Source organism: Micromonas pusilla, assembly GCF_000151265.4.
Source record: "Micromonas pusilla CCMP1545 genomic scaffold MICPUCscaffold_15, whole genome shotgun sequence".
Classification (NCBI taxonomy): domain Eukaryota; kingdom Viridiplantae; phylum Chlorophyta; class Mamiellophyceae; order Mamiellales; family Mamiellaceae; genus Micromonas; species Micromonas pusilla.
The window spans coordinates 699817-714373 of NW_003315896.1; the positions used below are offsets into that span (position 1 = coordinate 699817).

The window sequence follows — 14557 nt, forward strand, 5'->3', positions numbered from 1 at the left end:
CCCGCCGCCGCCGCCGCCGTCGCGGAGATCGAGAGACTACGCGCTGAGGTGGCGTCCACGAAGGCGTCGTTCGAGGCGAAGCTGATGGACGCGCTCAGGGACGCCAACACGTCCGCGTCGGTCCTAGCGGTGACGGAGAGAAACCTCGCGGAGGCGCGGTCCGAGCTCGACGAGACGAGCAAGGAGCTCGCGCGGGTCCGCGCGGACTGGCACGACGACCGAAAGCGCATCGAGAAGAACAACAAGGGACACGCGCTGCGCGTCGCGGCGCTGGAGAAGGAGCTCGTGGACGCGAAGATCCGCGCGAACGACGCGGAGAAGGGAGTCCAAGAGCAACTCGGCGCGTTGGGTGCGTTCTCCTTACACTGGTTCCCATACGACCGCGTTGGCGTGGTGAACGCCGATCCTTAAGGACTTTGCTCCCCGGCGGCGTCTCTCTCCGCCCACCCCTCGCTTTCAATCCCCGACACACCGCGACGCCTTTCAACTCCGCTTCTGACGCCTTTCAACTCCACCCCGACGTTCGCTCGTACGGAACGACCCTCAGTCAAGAAAAACCTCGCGACGCGGGCGGAGAACGAGAAGCTCTCGGCGGCGCTCGCCGAGGCGAACGATCCGCTCGAGAAGGAGAAGAAAGAGTTCGCGGCGATGTCCGCGAAGCTCGCGTCGAAGCTCGCGGAGCAGTCCGCGCTTCGAGACGCGGACGAGAAGGCGCTGGCGGAAGCCAACGAGAAGACGAAAAAGGCGGAGAGCGAGGCGCGTTCTGTTCTCCTCACACTGGTCCCCATACGACCGCGTCGGCGTGGTGAACGCCGTTCCTTGAGGACTTCGCTCCCCGGCGGCGTCTCTCTCCGCCCAGGGTCCTTCGCTCACAATCCCGACACCCCTCGACGCCTTTCAACTCCGCTTCTGACGCCTTTCAACTCCACCCCGATATCATCGCTCGTACGGACCCTCGACCCCAAGGCGAAGACGCTGCGCGGCGCGGTGGAGGATCTGAAGCAGCAGGTGGCCGCGCACGCCAAGAAGAAGCAGGAGCTCGTGGAGGCGACCAAGACGCTCGAGGCGATCGAGACGAGACTTCTCGCGTCGGAGCGCGCGCGCGACGACGCGCTCGCGAGAGCGGAGACGGCGACGAAGGCTGCCGACGCGTCGGCGGCGCGTTTGGCGACGCTCCAACGCGAGCTCGAATCGCTCCGGAGGGACCTCGACGCCGCGCGAAGCGTCGGCGGCGCGGCGTCCGCGGCGGCGGCGAGAGAGACCGAGGCGCTCGCGAGGGCGACGGACGCGCGCGACGCCATGACGCGCGAGAGGGACGAGGCGATCGCGCGAACGCGCGAGCTCGAGGGCGCGATCCGCGAGAGGGACGACGCGACCGCCGCGCTCGCGGAGACGCGGGGGGAGCTGGACGACGCGCGGCGATCGCTCGCGGCGGCGGCGAATCAGGTGCGTTCTAGTATCGCACTGGTTCCCACACGAACGCGTTGGCGTGGTGAACGCCGATCCTTAAGGACTTTCTCTCCCGGCGCATCTCTCCGCCCAGGGTCCCTCGCTTTCAATACCCGCCCGCGACGCCTTTCAACTCCGCTTCTGACGCCTTTCAACTCCACCTGTGGAACGACCCTCAGGCGGCGGCGCTCGCGGACGCGACGCGCGCGAGGGATAAGGCGGAGAGCGAGCTGCTTCAGGCTGCGAAACTCGCCGCGGAGACGGAGAAGCGGTTGCGGAGAGCCGAGGAGGTGGCGTCTTCCGCCAAGGCGGAGCTTCGCGACGCGGAGACGGCGGCGGCGAGGGTCGCTGAGAGTCTCGAGAAGGACCTTCTCGACAAGAGTCGCGCGCGGGAACGCGCGCTCGAGACGCGCGCGGCCGCGCTCGAGACGGCGTCGAACGACGCGAGAGCGGCCGCGGCGGAGAGCGCGGCGGCGTTGGATAAGGCGCTGGAGGAGAAAACGGCCGCGGAGGAGACGTTACGGTCCAAGCGACGCGGCGACGACGCGATGCTCGCGCGGCTCGCCGCCGCGGAGACGGAGCTCGAGAAGACGAAGAGCGAGCTCGCGGCGACGCGAACCTCCGCGGCGTCCGAGTCGAGCACCGCGACGAAGGAGGAGTACGCGAACAAGATTGCGTCGCTGCTCGTGCAAGCGACCGAGGCGGAGCGCGCGAGGGACGAGATGACGGCGGCGGTGGATAAGGAGCGACGACGCTTCGAGGAGGGCAGGCGAAGAGCGCGGGAGATGCTGGAAGAGAAGGACCGCGCGATCGACGCGCTGCGCTCGCGAAGCGCCGCGGCGGCGACGTCGACGCCGTCGCCGTCGCGCGACGACGACCCGTTTTTCGGCGACGGCATCACTCCGACGGCATCGGCATCCCTCCCGGGAACGACAACGTCCGCGGCGACGGCCGGCGTCGGGGCGTCTTCCGCGAGCAGCAGCGCGTCCGAGGGCGGCGCCGGCGCGAAAGTCGTCGCGACGGCGACGGCGACGGCGTTCGACGACGCGCGCGCGGAATACGCGCGGAACGTCGTCAAGAAGTACCTCGTCACCGACAACTGGCTCGCGCAGGACGCGCTCGTGCCGGTGATGACGCGGGTTCTCGGATTTTCCGAGACGGACATCGCGGAGATCACGAGACGACGCGTCGCGATGACGCCGATCGACGCGCAGCTCGCCGCCGCGTTGGACGCGGGGTTCGGCGTCATCGACGCGGCGAGCGCGTCGTTGCGCGTGAGCGTCGGCGTCGGCGGTCGCGCGGCGGCGGTCGCGGCGCCCGCGGCGGCGGCGCCCGCGGCGGCGCCGCAGGTTGGGAGTTTAGCCCCCGGGTTGAGCGAGAACCAAGGAGGGGGGAGGTAGCGGGCGCCCGCCGACGCGACTGGTTACGAGTATTATGAAAGAGAACGCCGCGGTGATGATGATGATGCGCCGTCGAAGCGGTAGTAAATTAAAAAATGACATCCAGTCGTCGCCTGGTCAGTCGGCGCCGCCCTCTCGTCCCGCGCGATGGACCTGTCGACCGCGACGAAGCTCTACGGTCCGCACTCGCGCGCGCTGCGCATCCGCGCCGTCGCCGCGTGGGCGGGCGTCGACGTCGAGAGCCACCGACCGTTCACGGAGGGCGTCACGAATCGCACGTCGTGGTTTCTCGAGAAGAGCCCGCTCGGGACGACGCCGCTGCTGGAGACGAGCGACGGGACGTGCGTGTTCGAGTCCGACGCGATATGCCGCTTCCTCGCCGCGAAGTGCGGGAACGCGCTGTACCCCGCGAACGACGACGCGGTCAGGGCGCGGATAGACGAGTGGCTGAGATCGTTCGACGCGCTCGACTGCGTGGGGCCAGGGTGGCTGTACCCGGTCCTCGGCATCGGCGCCGACCGAGGCATCGCGTTCGACGCCGTCAAAGAGCGCGACGCGAAGAGGACCCTCCGCGCGTTCCTCGGCATACTGCAGTCCCACTTCGGCGAGGGCGGCGTCCCGTTCTCGTACCTCGTCCGCGCGGAGATCTCCCTCGCGGACGTCGTCGGCGCCGCGCAGGCGCGTTCGTGTCGATGTCGATTTCGTTTATTCGTTTGATGCGCGTTTCGTGTTGTGTTTCGCCCGCCCCTTCCTTTCAACGTGCGCTCGCGCCCCCTTTCGACTGACCGATGCGCACGATCGCACGCGCACAGCTGGCGACGCCGTACGCGAATCTCCTGTCGCCCGACGACTGGGCGCCGTTCCCGGACGCGCTTCGCTGGCTCGAGCGAGTCGTCAACCACCCGACCTGGATCGCGGCGCTCGGAAAAGTCCCGAAGTGCGCGACGCCGCTGACGCGCGCCGCGCCCGGCGCCGACGTGCCCGTCGCGGCGTGGCCTCCCGAGCTCGCGGAGATGCGACGCGAGACGGACGAGCGGCTGAGGCGAGCGTCCGAGGCGGCGCGGCTCGCCGCCGCGAAGGACGCCGCGTGCGAGGACAGCACGAAGAGATTTTTCAGCGCGATTCCCGTGATCGACGTGTCGTCGTTGTGCCGCCGCGCGGCGGCGGAGGGAAGCGAAGGAAGCGAAGAAGCGTCGTGCGCGTCGTGCGCATCGAACGCGTCGGATCGCGCGGCGGTGCTGAAGACGTCGCGCGAGCTCGCGGACGCGTGCAGGGACGTCGGATTCTTCTACGCCGTCGGACATGGCGTCGACGCGACCGTGTACGACGGCGTCCGCGACGCCGCGCGCGAGTGGTTCGACCGACCGCTCGAACACAAGTCGCGTCACGCCATCACGCCGGAGAGCGCTGGACGCGGGTACCAGCCGCTCGGCGCGAACGTGACGCGGCACGAGCGCGGGTTCGCGCGGGACTGGCACGAGGCGGTGGACGTGTACAAAGACTTTGAAGAGAACGATCCGGACGTCCTCGCGAAGAAGCCGCTGCACGTGCCCAATCCGAGGTTGACCGACGCGGCGGCGTTCGAGGGCGCGCTGCGGGCGTGGAGAGACGAGGCGCTGCGCGTCGGCGCGGAGATCTTGCGGGGCATCGCGATCGGGTTGGGGCTCGACGATGACTTTTTCGCGAGAGAGACGACGGCGAGCGATCCGTTTTTCGTCATGCGAGCGATCCGGTATCCCCCGCTGCCGACTACGACGGCGGCGGCGGAGGATCGCGCCGACGACGACGACGCGGCGGCGGCGGAGACGACGACGACGACGGGGGCGAACGCGCACGCGCACGCGCACGCGATCGCGGCGCCGAGCGAGACGGACGTCGTCGCCGCGAAGCGCGGCGACGACCTCTCCAAAGCCGTCCCGATTTCTTGCGGCGAACACTGCGATTACGGCCTCCTCACGCTCGTGAACCAAGACCCGGGGGTGCGCGCGTTACAGGTTAAAAACGCGCGCGGGGAGTGGGTCGACGCGCCGCCGATCGAGGGCGCGTTCGTTTGTAACATCGGCGACATGCTCGAGCTCTACACGAACGGCGTGTGTCGCAGCACGACGCACCGGGTGCTGATGCCGTCGGCGGAGGAGGCGGCGGACGGCAGAATCTCCGTCCCGTTCTTCTTCGAGCCAAACTTCGACGCGATCGTGTCGCCGTTGGCCGCCTTCGGCGACGTCCACGAGAAGTACGCGACTCCGGTGAAGTACGGCGAGCATCTGCGTCGTAAAATAGAGGCGAACTTCGAAACGGATCGCGTCACGATGCGCGCGCGCGAGTCCTAGTAGCGCTAGTAGTATAGCGTTGTGATTAGTACAACTACCTTCGTTGAAACTACGAGCTTGGCGTTTTCGTCGGCGATCACGAACCGACGCCGCAGGATACCGCCAAGGGCTGCGTGATCTCCCCCGTCAGCCCCCACGCGTCGTCGTGCGCGTCGTCGCCCTTCCAAAACAGGTGCCACGCGTACACCTTCGTCGCGCCGTCCGCCATGACCTCCAACGACTTCGCCCCTCCCGTACCCAACGCGTCGGACAAAAATTCATCCTCTAGCGCCCCGACGCGTCCCGAGCCTTTAAACCGTAACGCACCAACACCGCGCGTTTCGTTTCCGTTTCCGTTTCCGCTCTCGTCAGCATTCGGCATCCTCTCCGTGAACACCGACCGTCGCAGCGCGAACGACGCCATGTCCATCGCGTACGTCCGCCCGCCGCACCACACCGTGTGGAACCCGGCCGCGCCGCCGCCGCCGCCGCCCGCGACGACGACGCTCTCGACGCGCGCGCCGTCCTCGCCCCTCCACTTCCTCGGAGGAAACCCCACCGGCCACGTCCCGACGCGTCGCACGCTCGCGATCTCGTCGAACAGCAGCGGGTCGTACTCGTTATCGTCGTCCGCGAAGTACACCACCGGGTCCGACGCGTCGAACTCCGACGCGTCGTCGGGAAAAAAACCAGAGGCGTCCACCGCGGCGAAGAAGCGCGCGTCGTCCGTCAGAAAGTCGATCGCCGCGTTCCGCTCGTTCCATCCGACGCGCGTCGTCATGCTCAGCGGGGTCGACGAGGCGGCCGCGGCCGGCGGCGGCGTCGTCGTCGTCGTGAGCGTCAGCGCGTGGAACGCGGAGTCGTGGCGGTCAGAACACGGAGGCACGCGCGCGTGCACGTCGGAGGACTCAGGGTCGTTCCATACGAGCGAACGTCGGGGTGGAGTTGAAAGGCGTCAGGTGGATTTGAAAGGCGTCGAGGGCGGGGATTGAAAGCGAGGGGTGGGCGGAGAGATGCGACGGCAAAAGTCCTTAAGAAACGGCGTTCACCACGCCGACGCGATCGTATGGGAACCAGTGTATAGAACGCACCTCGCTCGAGACGAGGACCCACACGAAGCGGTGGCGTCGACCCGCGCACATCGCGCTCCGAAGGCGAAGGAGCGCGTTCGCCTGCGGCGGCGACGCGGCCGAAGCGCGCGCGTACGTCGGCGTGATCATCACGATCAGCGGGCGTTTGATCGAGGAGGAGGAGGAGGAGGAGGAGGAGGAGGAGGAGGACGGCGGATACGAGAAAAATCGAGCCGCGCCTCCCGACCGCGCGAACGCGGCCGCGGTCGCGACGACGACGACGAGCGCGAGGACGCACGCGAGGACGCCGCGGAACCGCGCGCGTCGCGAGGACCTCGGCGTCATGCCCGAGCCGCTCGCGCCGCGCGGACTGCGGTCGAGTTGGAAGAGACGAGACGTCGCGTTTGAGGTGACCGCTCGGCTCCTCTTCTATCTTCTTCCGAGGAAATTTTTCTGAACGTCCTGTCGTCTCTGTTCGAATCGCGTTTCAACAGACGCCGCGCTCGAGGCTCGCGCTCTTTACCGTCGCCGCCCCTCCCTCGCGCGTCGTCTCGCACGCGACGTCCCTCCTCGCGTCCGCTCGCGGGTCGGACCACGCGCACCGAGCGCACGAGGGAGAGAAAGAATACGAATCGTCGAGGGAGGCGAATCGTCGCGGCGTCGCCGTCGCGTCGGCGACGCCGTCGTTTCGCTCCAAGTGGTCGATCAACGCGCTCAAGAACCGATCGAAATCGACGCCCTCGTCGATCGACGACGCCCCATCTCTCGATCGAACGCGCGCGATGAACGGGTGCGTCGAAGCGTCGTTCACGTTCAGAACGTTCGCGACGACGTCCAGGACGAGCGCCATCGGCAGCGTCGCTCGGCCGCCGCCGGCTTCGCTCGCGCCGCCGCCGCCGCCGCCTCCGCCGCCGCCGCCGCCGCCGCCGTCGCCGCGCCAGCGCGCCAAGAACTCATCCTCCCAACGCGTCGTCCCCATCAGCTCTCGCGCGCATCGAACGACCCTCGCGAGCGCGTCGAACGCGTCGGAGGACAAGTGCGCGGACGCGCCGCCGCTCGAGAGGCCGCAGAAGCGCGCGAACAGCTCGCACTTCGCGTCGGTCGGTCGGTGGCGCGAAGCGTCGGCGAAAAACGCCGCCGACGCGAGCACGTCGTCCGCGTTCGCGGGGGTGCCTACTCGCTTCGGGGGTGCCGACTTGGCGTTCCACGCGCGCACCGCGCGCGCCAGGCACGCGAACACGGTCTCGTCGTCGCCGCTGTCGCCGCGGTGCGCGTCTCTGCCAAAGTCGGCACCCTCGGAGGCGAGATCTCCCGCGCTCGGCGCCCCGGACGCGATCCCGAGGCTGTCCACGCGTGCGAGGTACGTCTCGACGATCAACGCGCGGACGACGGACGCCGGCGCGACGTTTGAGATCTGAACCGTCGCGACGCCGCCTCGACTCGAGAGCGACGGCAACCGCCGCGCGCGCTCGACCCAGCGCTGAAGGCGGGCGTCCGCGCACTGCGTCGCCGCGTCCGAACGGTTTTTAAACGCGATGAGTTTCGGATCCCACGCGGTTCGCATCGCGGAAACGCGTCGCGCGCCGGCGGCGGCGGCGGCGACGTCGGCGCGGAGCGACGCCGCCGCGTCCGCCGCCGCGGAGATGGACGATTTTTCGCCCCACGTCGCGACGCACAGGGCGTCGAGGAAGTGCTTCTCGCGTCGCGTCGCGTCGCGGAGGAGGGTCTCGGTGTATCGTAACGCTTCAATCTCGGACGTTAACGCCGCGCGACGCAGCGCCGCGCAGCGCCGCGTCAACGCCCCGACGGAGATTTTCCGTTTCGTCTCCGCCGCGATTCGCGCGCGCAGCGCGTCCACGGTCGGTCGCAGCACGTCGTCGCGCTCGCGCTGCAGCGTAACGCACTCTTCGCGCGCGTTTTCGGTCTCCAGACGCGACGCGCGGAGCTCGTTCGAGAGTCGCTCCGTCGCCGCCGCCGCCGCCGCCGTCGCGTCCCGCAAAACCTGGAGCGCGTCTCGTGTCTCGCTCAAGTCGCCTTCGCGCGCGCGCAAGAGCTCGCGCAACCCCGGAACTTTGTCCGCCTCCGCCGTGAGTCGCTCGATCGCGCGCTCGTTGGACGTCACGACGCCGACGAGCCGCCGGCGTTCTTTCTCGAGGTCGTCGCGTTGTTTCGTCGCCGCGGCGGTCTCTTTCAGGGCCGTTCTATAAGCGAAAGTCGGGGTGGAGTTGAAAGGCGTCAGTTGGAGTTGAAAGGCGCCGAGGGCGGGGATTGAAAGCGAGGGGTGGGCGGAGAGACACGCCGGGAAAAGTCCTTAAGGATCGGCGTTCACCACGCGAACGCGGTCGTATGGGGACCAGTGTATAGAACGCACCTCAGAGTCGCCGCGACGTCTCGCTTCACGGCGTCCATCTCTTCGAGGCGTTCGCGCAGCGTCGCGATCGTCGCCTCGCGTTCGCGCACCTCTGCCCTGGCGGCGGCTTCTTTTCTCGAGACGGTTCGTATCTCCTTCTCGAGGTTCTCGCGGCGTTTCGTCTCCTCCTTCGAAGCCGCCGTCGACGCCTCGACCTCCCACGTCAGCTTTTCGTTGCGCACCTTTTCCTCGAAGAGCGCGGCGTCCGAGCGCGCCTTCGCCTCGGTCTCAGCCCCCAAACGCACGTGTAACCCATCTTTTTCGTGCGTTAAAAGATCAATCTCCACAGAACTCGACTTCAGACGCTCGGACACTTTGCGCATCAACGCGACGCCCGCGCGAACGCTCGAACGGAGCTCTTCCGTGGACGACGACGTCGCGGACTCGGGATCGACGACGACGCCGTCGGCGAGATCCGCGGCGAGGACGCCGTTCGCGATCTCCTCTGCACTCCGCACGTCGCTCGCGAGCGTCGAGACGACCGTCGCGACGGTTCGTATCTCTTGTGATAACACCTCGTTTATGGACGTTACTCTTGTAACCGTCGCGTTCGCGTCGGCCAGCGACGCGGCGAGCGCGGCGCCGCGGGAAGCCGCCGTCTTCGCCGCCGCCGCCGCGTCTTCTCGCGTCTCCTCCAGCTCCTCGCGCAGCGCGGTGACGTTCGTTCGCTCCGTCGCGAGGTCTTTACGTAGGCGATCTCGCTCGTCGTGAAGTAGAAAACGCTCGTGTTCCGTGCGTTTAAGCGTCGTCTCGAGCGTTTTCATCGCGCCCGCGTTTCGCGTCAACGCGTCGTCCCTCGACGCGATCGTCGCCGCCGCCGCTCTCGCCGCCTCGTTCAAGCGCTCGATCGCGGCTCTCGCGTCGGTCAGCTCTGCGGTCAACGCTCTCGCTTCATCGCGCGCTGTCGCGAGCGCGTCGTTCGCGTCGTCGAGCTCGCGACGCGTCAAATCGTATCGCGTCGTTTCGTGTTCCAGCGCCGACGACAACGTCTCGACCCGCGATCGTTCCGCGGAGAGGTCGTCCATCGCGCGGCGTCGCTCGCGCCGTTCCACGTCTAACTCCCGTTCAATGAGGGTTATTTTCGAGCGCGCGGACGCGAGATCCCGCCTCGCGCTCTCGACCTCGTCGTCGCGGCGTCGCCTGAGCGCGGTCTCCGCCCGCGCGGTCTCCGCGGCGTCCGCGGCGGCGCGCGTCGCGTCCGCCGCCGTCGCTCTCAGGGTCGTTCCATACAAAAACGGTTCATCGGTCAGTTGAAAGGGGGGGGCGATCAAATGTTGAAACCGAGCGATGGGTGACAAACGTTTGTATAGAACGCACCTCAACCCGAGCGCCTCTCTCGCCGCCGCCGCGCGCGCCTTCTCCCGCCGTAACCGCTCCTCGTCGAGGCGACCCACGGCCTCGTCGCGCTCTATGGTGACGGTTCGTATCCGAGCGTTACGATCGTCGAGGTCGCGCTTCAACGCGTGTCGATCGAGGTGCGTGTCGTGTATTTGCGTCTCGTAAATCGTCGCCGCGCGGAGTTCGACGAGGAGAAAAAAGCCGTCCCACACGCGACGAAACGCGTCGCTCGTCTCTTTGCAGCGCGCCTGCGGTGATCGATCCGACGGGCGCGGCGGCGTCGGTCAGTCGAGGTACATTTGTAGGTTGAAACCAGAAGGGCACGACGATCACGTCGGGTGAAGAACAGAAACGATAGGGCGCGCGCGAGCACCGACCGAAGCGAAGCGCACGAGCTCTTCGAACGCGACGCGGTGGATCCACATCGCGGCTTCAGCGAGGTCGTCCGACGACGCGCCGCCGGCTTCGCCGTCATTGGTCCACGTCGCCGCGTGCGCTGACGTGTCGTCGCGTGATTCGTCCTTGAAATCGCCATCGACTTCGCGAAGCATCTCGCACATCCATCGCTCGACGAGCAACACGTCCGCGCGCCGATACGGTCTTGTTGACGCGTCGGCCGCGGCGTCGTCGCCGCCGTCGCCGCCGTCGTCGTCGCCGCCGTCGTCGCCGCGCGGGAACGCGACGCGCGTCCACGCGCCGCTCGCCTCGTCGAACGCGCTCCCGGGGACGCGAAGCGGCGAGCGCTCGACGAAGCGCGTGAGCCGTCGCACGAGCGTCGGCGCCGCGCGCTGCCGCCGCCGCCGCGACGACGGCTCCGACGACGACGACGACGACGACGACGACGACGACGACGACGGCGCCTCCCCGCCGGCAGTCCCGAGCGGCGCGTCCGCGAGCGCGTCGGCCGCGGCGCGTCGCCGCGCGAGCTCGCGCGTCAGCGAAACGCGCAGCGCCGCGACGCGACGCTCCACGGCGACGATCGCGCGGCCGCGACGCGCGGTCGCGTCGCGTCGCGCGTCGGGGGACGCGTCGTCCGCGCGACGAACCGAGCGGTCGACGGTTCGCGGGGCCCAGGGGGTGATGAGATGGACGAGATCCGACGACGACGACGCGTCGCCGTCGCCGTCGCGCGCGTCGTCCGCGCCGCGCGGCCAGCGCGCTGTCGCGCCGCGCGGCGCGGGTTTCGGCGACGGCTTCGGGGACGTCGACATCGACAGCGCGGGAGGCGACGCCGCGGCCGTCGTCGCGACCGCGCGCGGCGAGATGTGATGATGAAAGAGGCGCGACGTTTCGTATCTCATTTTTCTGCTATTTTTGGACCCGCCGTCGCGTCGCGTCGGAACCGCTACGGTAGACTATCGTATCGTATCGCGCTCGCGCCGCCTCGGCGAACGCGCCCGCGAGCTAATACACCAAGAACGTTCCGTCCTCGTCCCCGCACGTCCTGAGCGCGAGGTCGCGTCCCGCGTCCGTCGGTTGCGTAAACGCGCACAGCCGCGGCGACAGCACGCACCCTGGGGTGAACCTGGGTGAAGAAGACGCGCTTCGTCGGTCAGTTTGAAGCCGGGGTGGGGTGAAACGAGCGAACGAGCCGACGCGCGAAGGAGGGAGGGAGGGAGGGAGGGAGGGACCCACCGTCTTCGCGCCGTCTCGAGAAGCTCGGTCGCGACGCCCTCGCGGCGGTGCCCCGGGTGGACCCACACCGCGCGCACGCCGCAGGCAGCCTTGACGCGCTCCCTCTGGCAGCGGAGGACGCCGCGCGGGGACGCCGCGGAAGTTTCGGCGGCTTTCGTCGTCATTCTCTCCGCGTCCTCCCCGCGACGATCCGTCTTCACTCCTCCTCCGTCCGGTAACGTCCGCCTCGCGTGCGTTATCGGTTCCGCGAACAGCGCGCCCACGATCCGATCCCCCCCGCCCGTCGACGCCGCCGATGCCGACGAACCCCCGCCTCTGACTACGCACAAAAACGCCTTCAGCCCTCTCCCGCTAATCGCGCCGGCGCCGGTCCGCTCGCCGTCGCCGTCGACGATCCAACCGGGCGACATCCCCAACGCCGTCTCCACCTCCGCGGCGACGTCCTTGACCTTCCCCCACCGCTTCGCGTGGTCCGACGCGACGCACTTCACGATCCACCGGTCCTTCCTTTGGGAGACGTGCGCGGCGTCGGAGAGGCCCCAGTTTTTCGGGCACGCGACGCCGCCGCCGACGACGGCGGATGGATCCCCGCCCGCGACGGCGACGCCTCGAGACGCGAGAAAGCGCGCGTGGTAGGCGTCGTGCGTGCGCTCGTCCGCGGGCTCGCCCTTGGCGTACAGCAGCCCACACGTCGCGCACGTGACGTGCCCGAAGTTCTTCTGGCCGAGGTCCAAGAACAGCTGCTTCATCATCGGCGCGGACGCGGCGGACGTCGACGCGATCGTCGAGGAGGTCGTCGTCGTCGTCGTCGTCGTCGTCGTCGTCGCGTCCGCGTCCGCGTCCGTCGCGCGCTCCGTCGCCGCGACGTCGGCGTCCACGCGGCGACGCCTGCGCTTGTACACGACCGCGCCGCCGCGTTTGTCGTCGTCGCCGCTCCACGCCGGCGGCGGCGGCGGCGCGCGCGCGGCGCGCGCGCCCGCGTCCTCCTCCTTCTCGTTCGTCGTCGTCGTCGTCGTCGTCGTCACGTCGGACGCGATCGCGTCGCCGGGCGCCGCGTTCGCGACCCTCGGCGCGAGCGCCTCGGACGCGACGCCCGCGCCGACGCGGAAGAACGCGTTTATCGGCCGCTGCCCCGCCGCGGTCGACGGCGCGACGGGCATCGCGGCGCGCGCGGCGCGCGCGAGGCGAGTGCCGCGCCCGATTTTGAAATGTCTCGCGACGACGACGACGACGCGACGAGCGCGACGAAAACGAGAGCGAAAATCATCATCGTCCAGGCAACACCCCGCGTCACACGTCGCCGCGCCCTCCTCGGCGCCGGACGACCGCGTCCCTCTCGCCGCCAAACCAAACCAACCCAAACCCTAAATCCTAAACCAAACCTAGATGGTCGCCGTCCTCGCCGTGCTCATCGTCGCCGTCGCCGCGTCGTGCGTCAACGTCGGCAAGGCGCTGCAGAAGCAGGGCACCAAAAGCCTCCCTCGAGAGATCTCGCTCGTGACGCTCCCGACGTACCTCGCCGACGCGACGTGGCGGCGAGGCCTCGTCCTCGATATCTGCGGCGGACTCCTCATGGTCGTCGCGCTCGCGATCGCGCCCGTGTCGCTCGTGCAGCCCGTCGCGAGCGGCGGCGTCGCCGTCCTCGCGGTGTATTCGCACGTCCACCTCGAAGAGAAGCTCGCGACGGTGCGTTGTATACACTGGTCCCCATACGACCCCGTCGGCGTGGTGAACGCCGTTCCTTAAGGACTTTTCCCGGCGCATCTCTCCGCCTAGGGTCCCTCGCTTTCAATCCCCGCCCTCGGCGCCTTTCAAGTCCACCTGACGCCTTTCAACTCCACCCCGACGTCGCTTTGTAGCGCGAGTGGGGCGGCGTCGTCGCCGCGGTGATCGGCACCGTAGGGCTCGGGTTGTCCTCGGAGGCGCAGCCGACGGAGGCGATGTCCACGGGTCGCGTGCTGTTCGGCGCGGCGGTCGTCGCGGCGGCGGTTCGCGCGCCGGGGTGGCTCGTCGCGGCGAGGGCGGCGAGGAAGAGGACGCGCACGCAACACAGGGGCGGCGTCGGCGGCGCGAAGACGGCGGGCGTCGTGGGCGGGGGGTCGCCGCATCACACGCTGAAATCGCACCCGTTGCATCCGGGAAGCAGAGACGCGGGCGTCTCGGGCGCGCGCGGGCGCGTCGAGGAGGTGGCGAGCGGCGCGCGCGCGGGGATGTTCTTCTCGCTGTCCGCGCTCGCGGTCAAGATCGGGTTCACGCTCCGCGCGAACCGGGGCTCGACGACGTATCTCGTCGTCGGATTAGGTGCGTTCTATACACTGGTTCCCATACGACCGCGTCGGCGTGGTGAACGCCGATCCTTAAGGACTTTTGCCGGCGTCTCTCTCCGCCCACACCTCGCTTTCAATCCCCGACGTCGATGCCTTTGAACGCCAACTGACGCCTTTGAACTCCACCCCGACATCGCTTTGTATGGAACGACCCTTAGCCGCGTCGGGCGCGTTGACGGCGCGCGGGTTGATATGCCAGACGAAAGGCCTCAAGGACGGCAACAGCGTCGTCGTGTGCACGTGCGGGAACGTCGCGCAGATGATAACGTCCGTGGTGCTCGGCGTTTTGGTGCTCGGCGAGCGGCTGCCGCTGTCCACGTGGGCGCGCTTCCGGGGGTGGGCGCTCTCGTGGACGCTCGTGTTGGTTGGCGTCGTCGTCATCAGGCGCGTTCGTATTCACACTGGTTCCCATACGACCGCGTCGGCGTGGTGAACGCCGATCCTTAAGGACTTTGCTCCCCGGCGGCGTCTCTCTCCGCCCACCCCTCGCTTTCAATCCCCGACACCCCTCGACGCCTTTCAACTCCGCTTCTGACGCCTTTGAACTCCACCCCGATATCATCGCTCGTATGGAACGACCCTCAGCGGCGTCGGATGGGACGACCTTCCCGCGGAGTTT

At 68.5% G+C, this 14557-nt stretch overlaps 9 protein-coding genes across 9 annotated transcripts; 5 read left to right on the plus strand and 4 right to left on the minus strand.

Annotated features, from left to right (window-relative positions):
- Positions 1-648: 648 nt before the first annotated feature.
- MICPUCDRAFT_53676 (uncharacterized protein) lies at positions 649-2849 on the plus strand (the record flags this gene model as incomplete). Its single annotated transcript, XM_003063681.1, has 2 exons — positions 649-1446; positions 1629-2849. 2 exons carry the CDS (start codon positions 649-651, stop codon positions 2847-2849), a joined length of 2019 nt encoding a protein of 672 aa, XP_003063727.1.
- Positions 2850-2996: 147 nt separating this feature from the next.
- On the plus strand, positions 2997-3566 carry MICPUCDRAFT_53677 (uncharacterized protein; the record flags this gene model as incomplete). The annotated part of the gene is made up of 1 exon (XM_003063682.1): positions 2997-3566. The coding sequence occupies one exon, from the start codon at positions 2997-2999 to the stop codon at positions 3564-3566; it is 570 nt and encodes a 189-aa protein (XP_003063728.1).
- A 71-nt stretch (positions 3567-3637) lies between these two features.
- MICPUCDRAFT_53678 (2og-fe oxygenase superfamily protein) lies at positions 3638-5179 on the plus strand (the record flags this gene model as incomplete). Its single annotated transcript, XM_003063683.1, has 1 exon — positions 3638-5179. The coding sequence occupies one exon, from the start codon at positions 3638-3640 to the stop codon at positions 5177-5179; it is 1542 nt and encodes a 513-aa protein (XP_003063729.1).
- Positions 5180-5255: 76 nt separating this feature from the next.
- MICPUCDRAFT_53679 (glycosyltransferase family 43 protein) lies at positions 5256-5939 on the minus strand (the record flags this gene model as incomplete). Its single annotated transcript, XM_003063844.1, has 1 exon — positions 5256-5939. One exon carries the CDS (start codon positions 5937-5939, stop codon positions 5256-5258), a length of 684 nt encoding a protein of 227 aa, XP_003063890.1.
- Positions 5940-6189: 250 nt separating this feature from the next.
- On the minus strand, positions 6190-6573 carry MICPUCDRAFT_43093 (uncharacterized protein; the record flags this gene model as incomplete). Its single annotated transcript, XM_003063845.1, has 1 exon — positions 6190-6573. One exon carries the CDS (start codon positions 6571-6573, stop codon positions 6190-6192), a length of 384 nt encoding a protein of 127 aa, XP_003063891.1.
- Positions 6574-6715: 142 nt separating this feature from the next.
- Positions 6716-11187, minus strand: MICPUCDRAFT_53680 (uncharacterized protein; the record flags this gene model as incomplete). The annotated part of the gene is made up of 3 exons (XM_003063846.1): positions 6716-8429; positions 8600-10224; positions 10354-11187. The coding sequence occupies 3 exons, from the start codon at positions 11185-11187 to the stop codon at positions 6716-6718; spliced, it is 4173 nt and encodes a 1390-aa protein (XP_003063892.1).
- Positions 11188-11253: 66 nt separating this feature from the next.
- Positions 11254-12771, minus strand: MICPUCDRAFT_49025 (uncharacterized protein; the record flags this gene model as incomplete). The annotated part of the gene is made up of 2 exons (XM_003063847.1): positions 11254-11501; positions 11612-12771. 2 exons carry the CDS (start codon positions 12769-12771, stop codon positions 11381-11383), a joined length of 1281 nt encoding a protein of 426 aa, XP_003063893.1. The 3' UTR covers positions 11254-11380.
- Positions 12772-12997: 226 nt separating this feature from the next.
- Positions 12998-13357, plus strand: MICPUCDRAFT_53682 (uncharacterized protein; the record flags this gene model as incomplete). Its single annotated transcript, XM_003063684.1, has 1 exon — positions 12998-13357. One exon carries the CDS (start codon positions 12998-13000, stop codon positions 13355-13357), a length of 360 nt encoding a protein of 119 aa, XP_003063730.1.
- Positions 13358-13551: 194 nt separating this feature from the next.
- On the plus strand, positions 13552-14371 carry MICPUCDRAFT_53683 (uncharacterized protein; the record flags this gene model as incomplete). Its single annotated transcript, XM_003063685.1, has 2 exons — positions 13552-13912; positions 13974-14371. 2 exons carry the CDS (start codon positions 13552-13554, stop codon positions 14369-14371), a joined length of 759 nt encoding a protein of 252 aa, XP_003063731.1.
- Between the last annotated feature and the right edge of the window lie 186 nt (positions 14372-14557).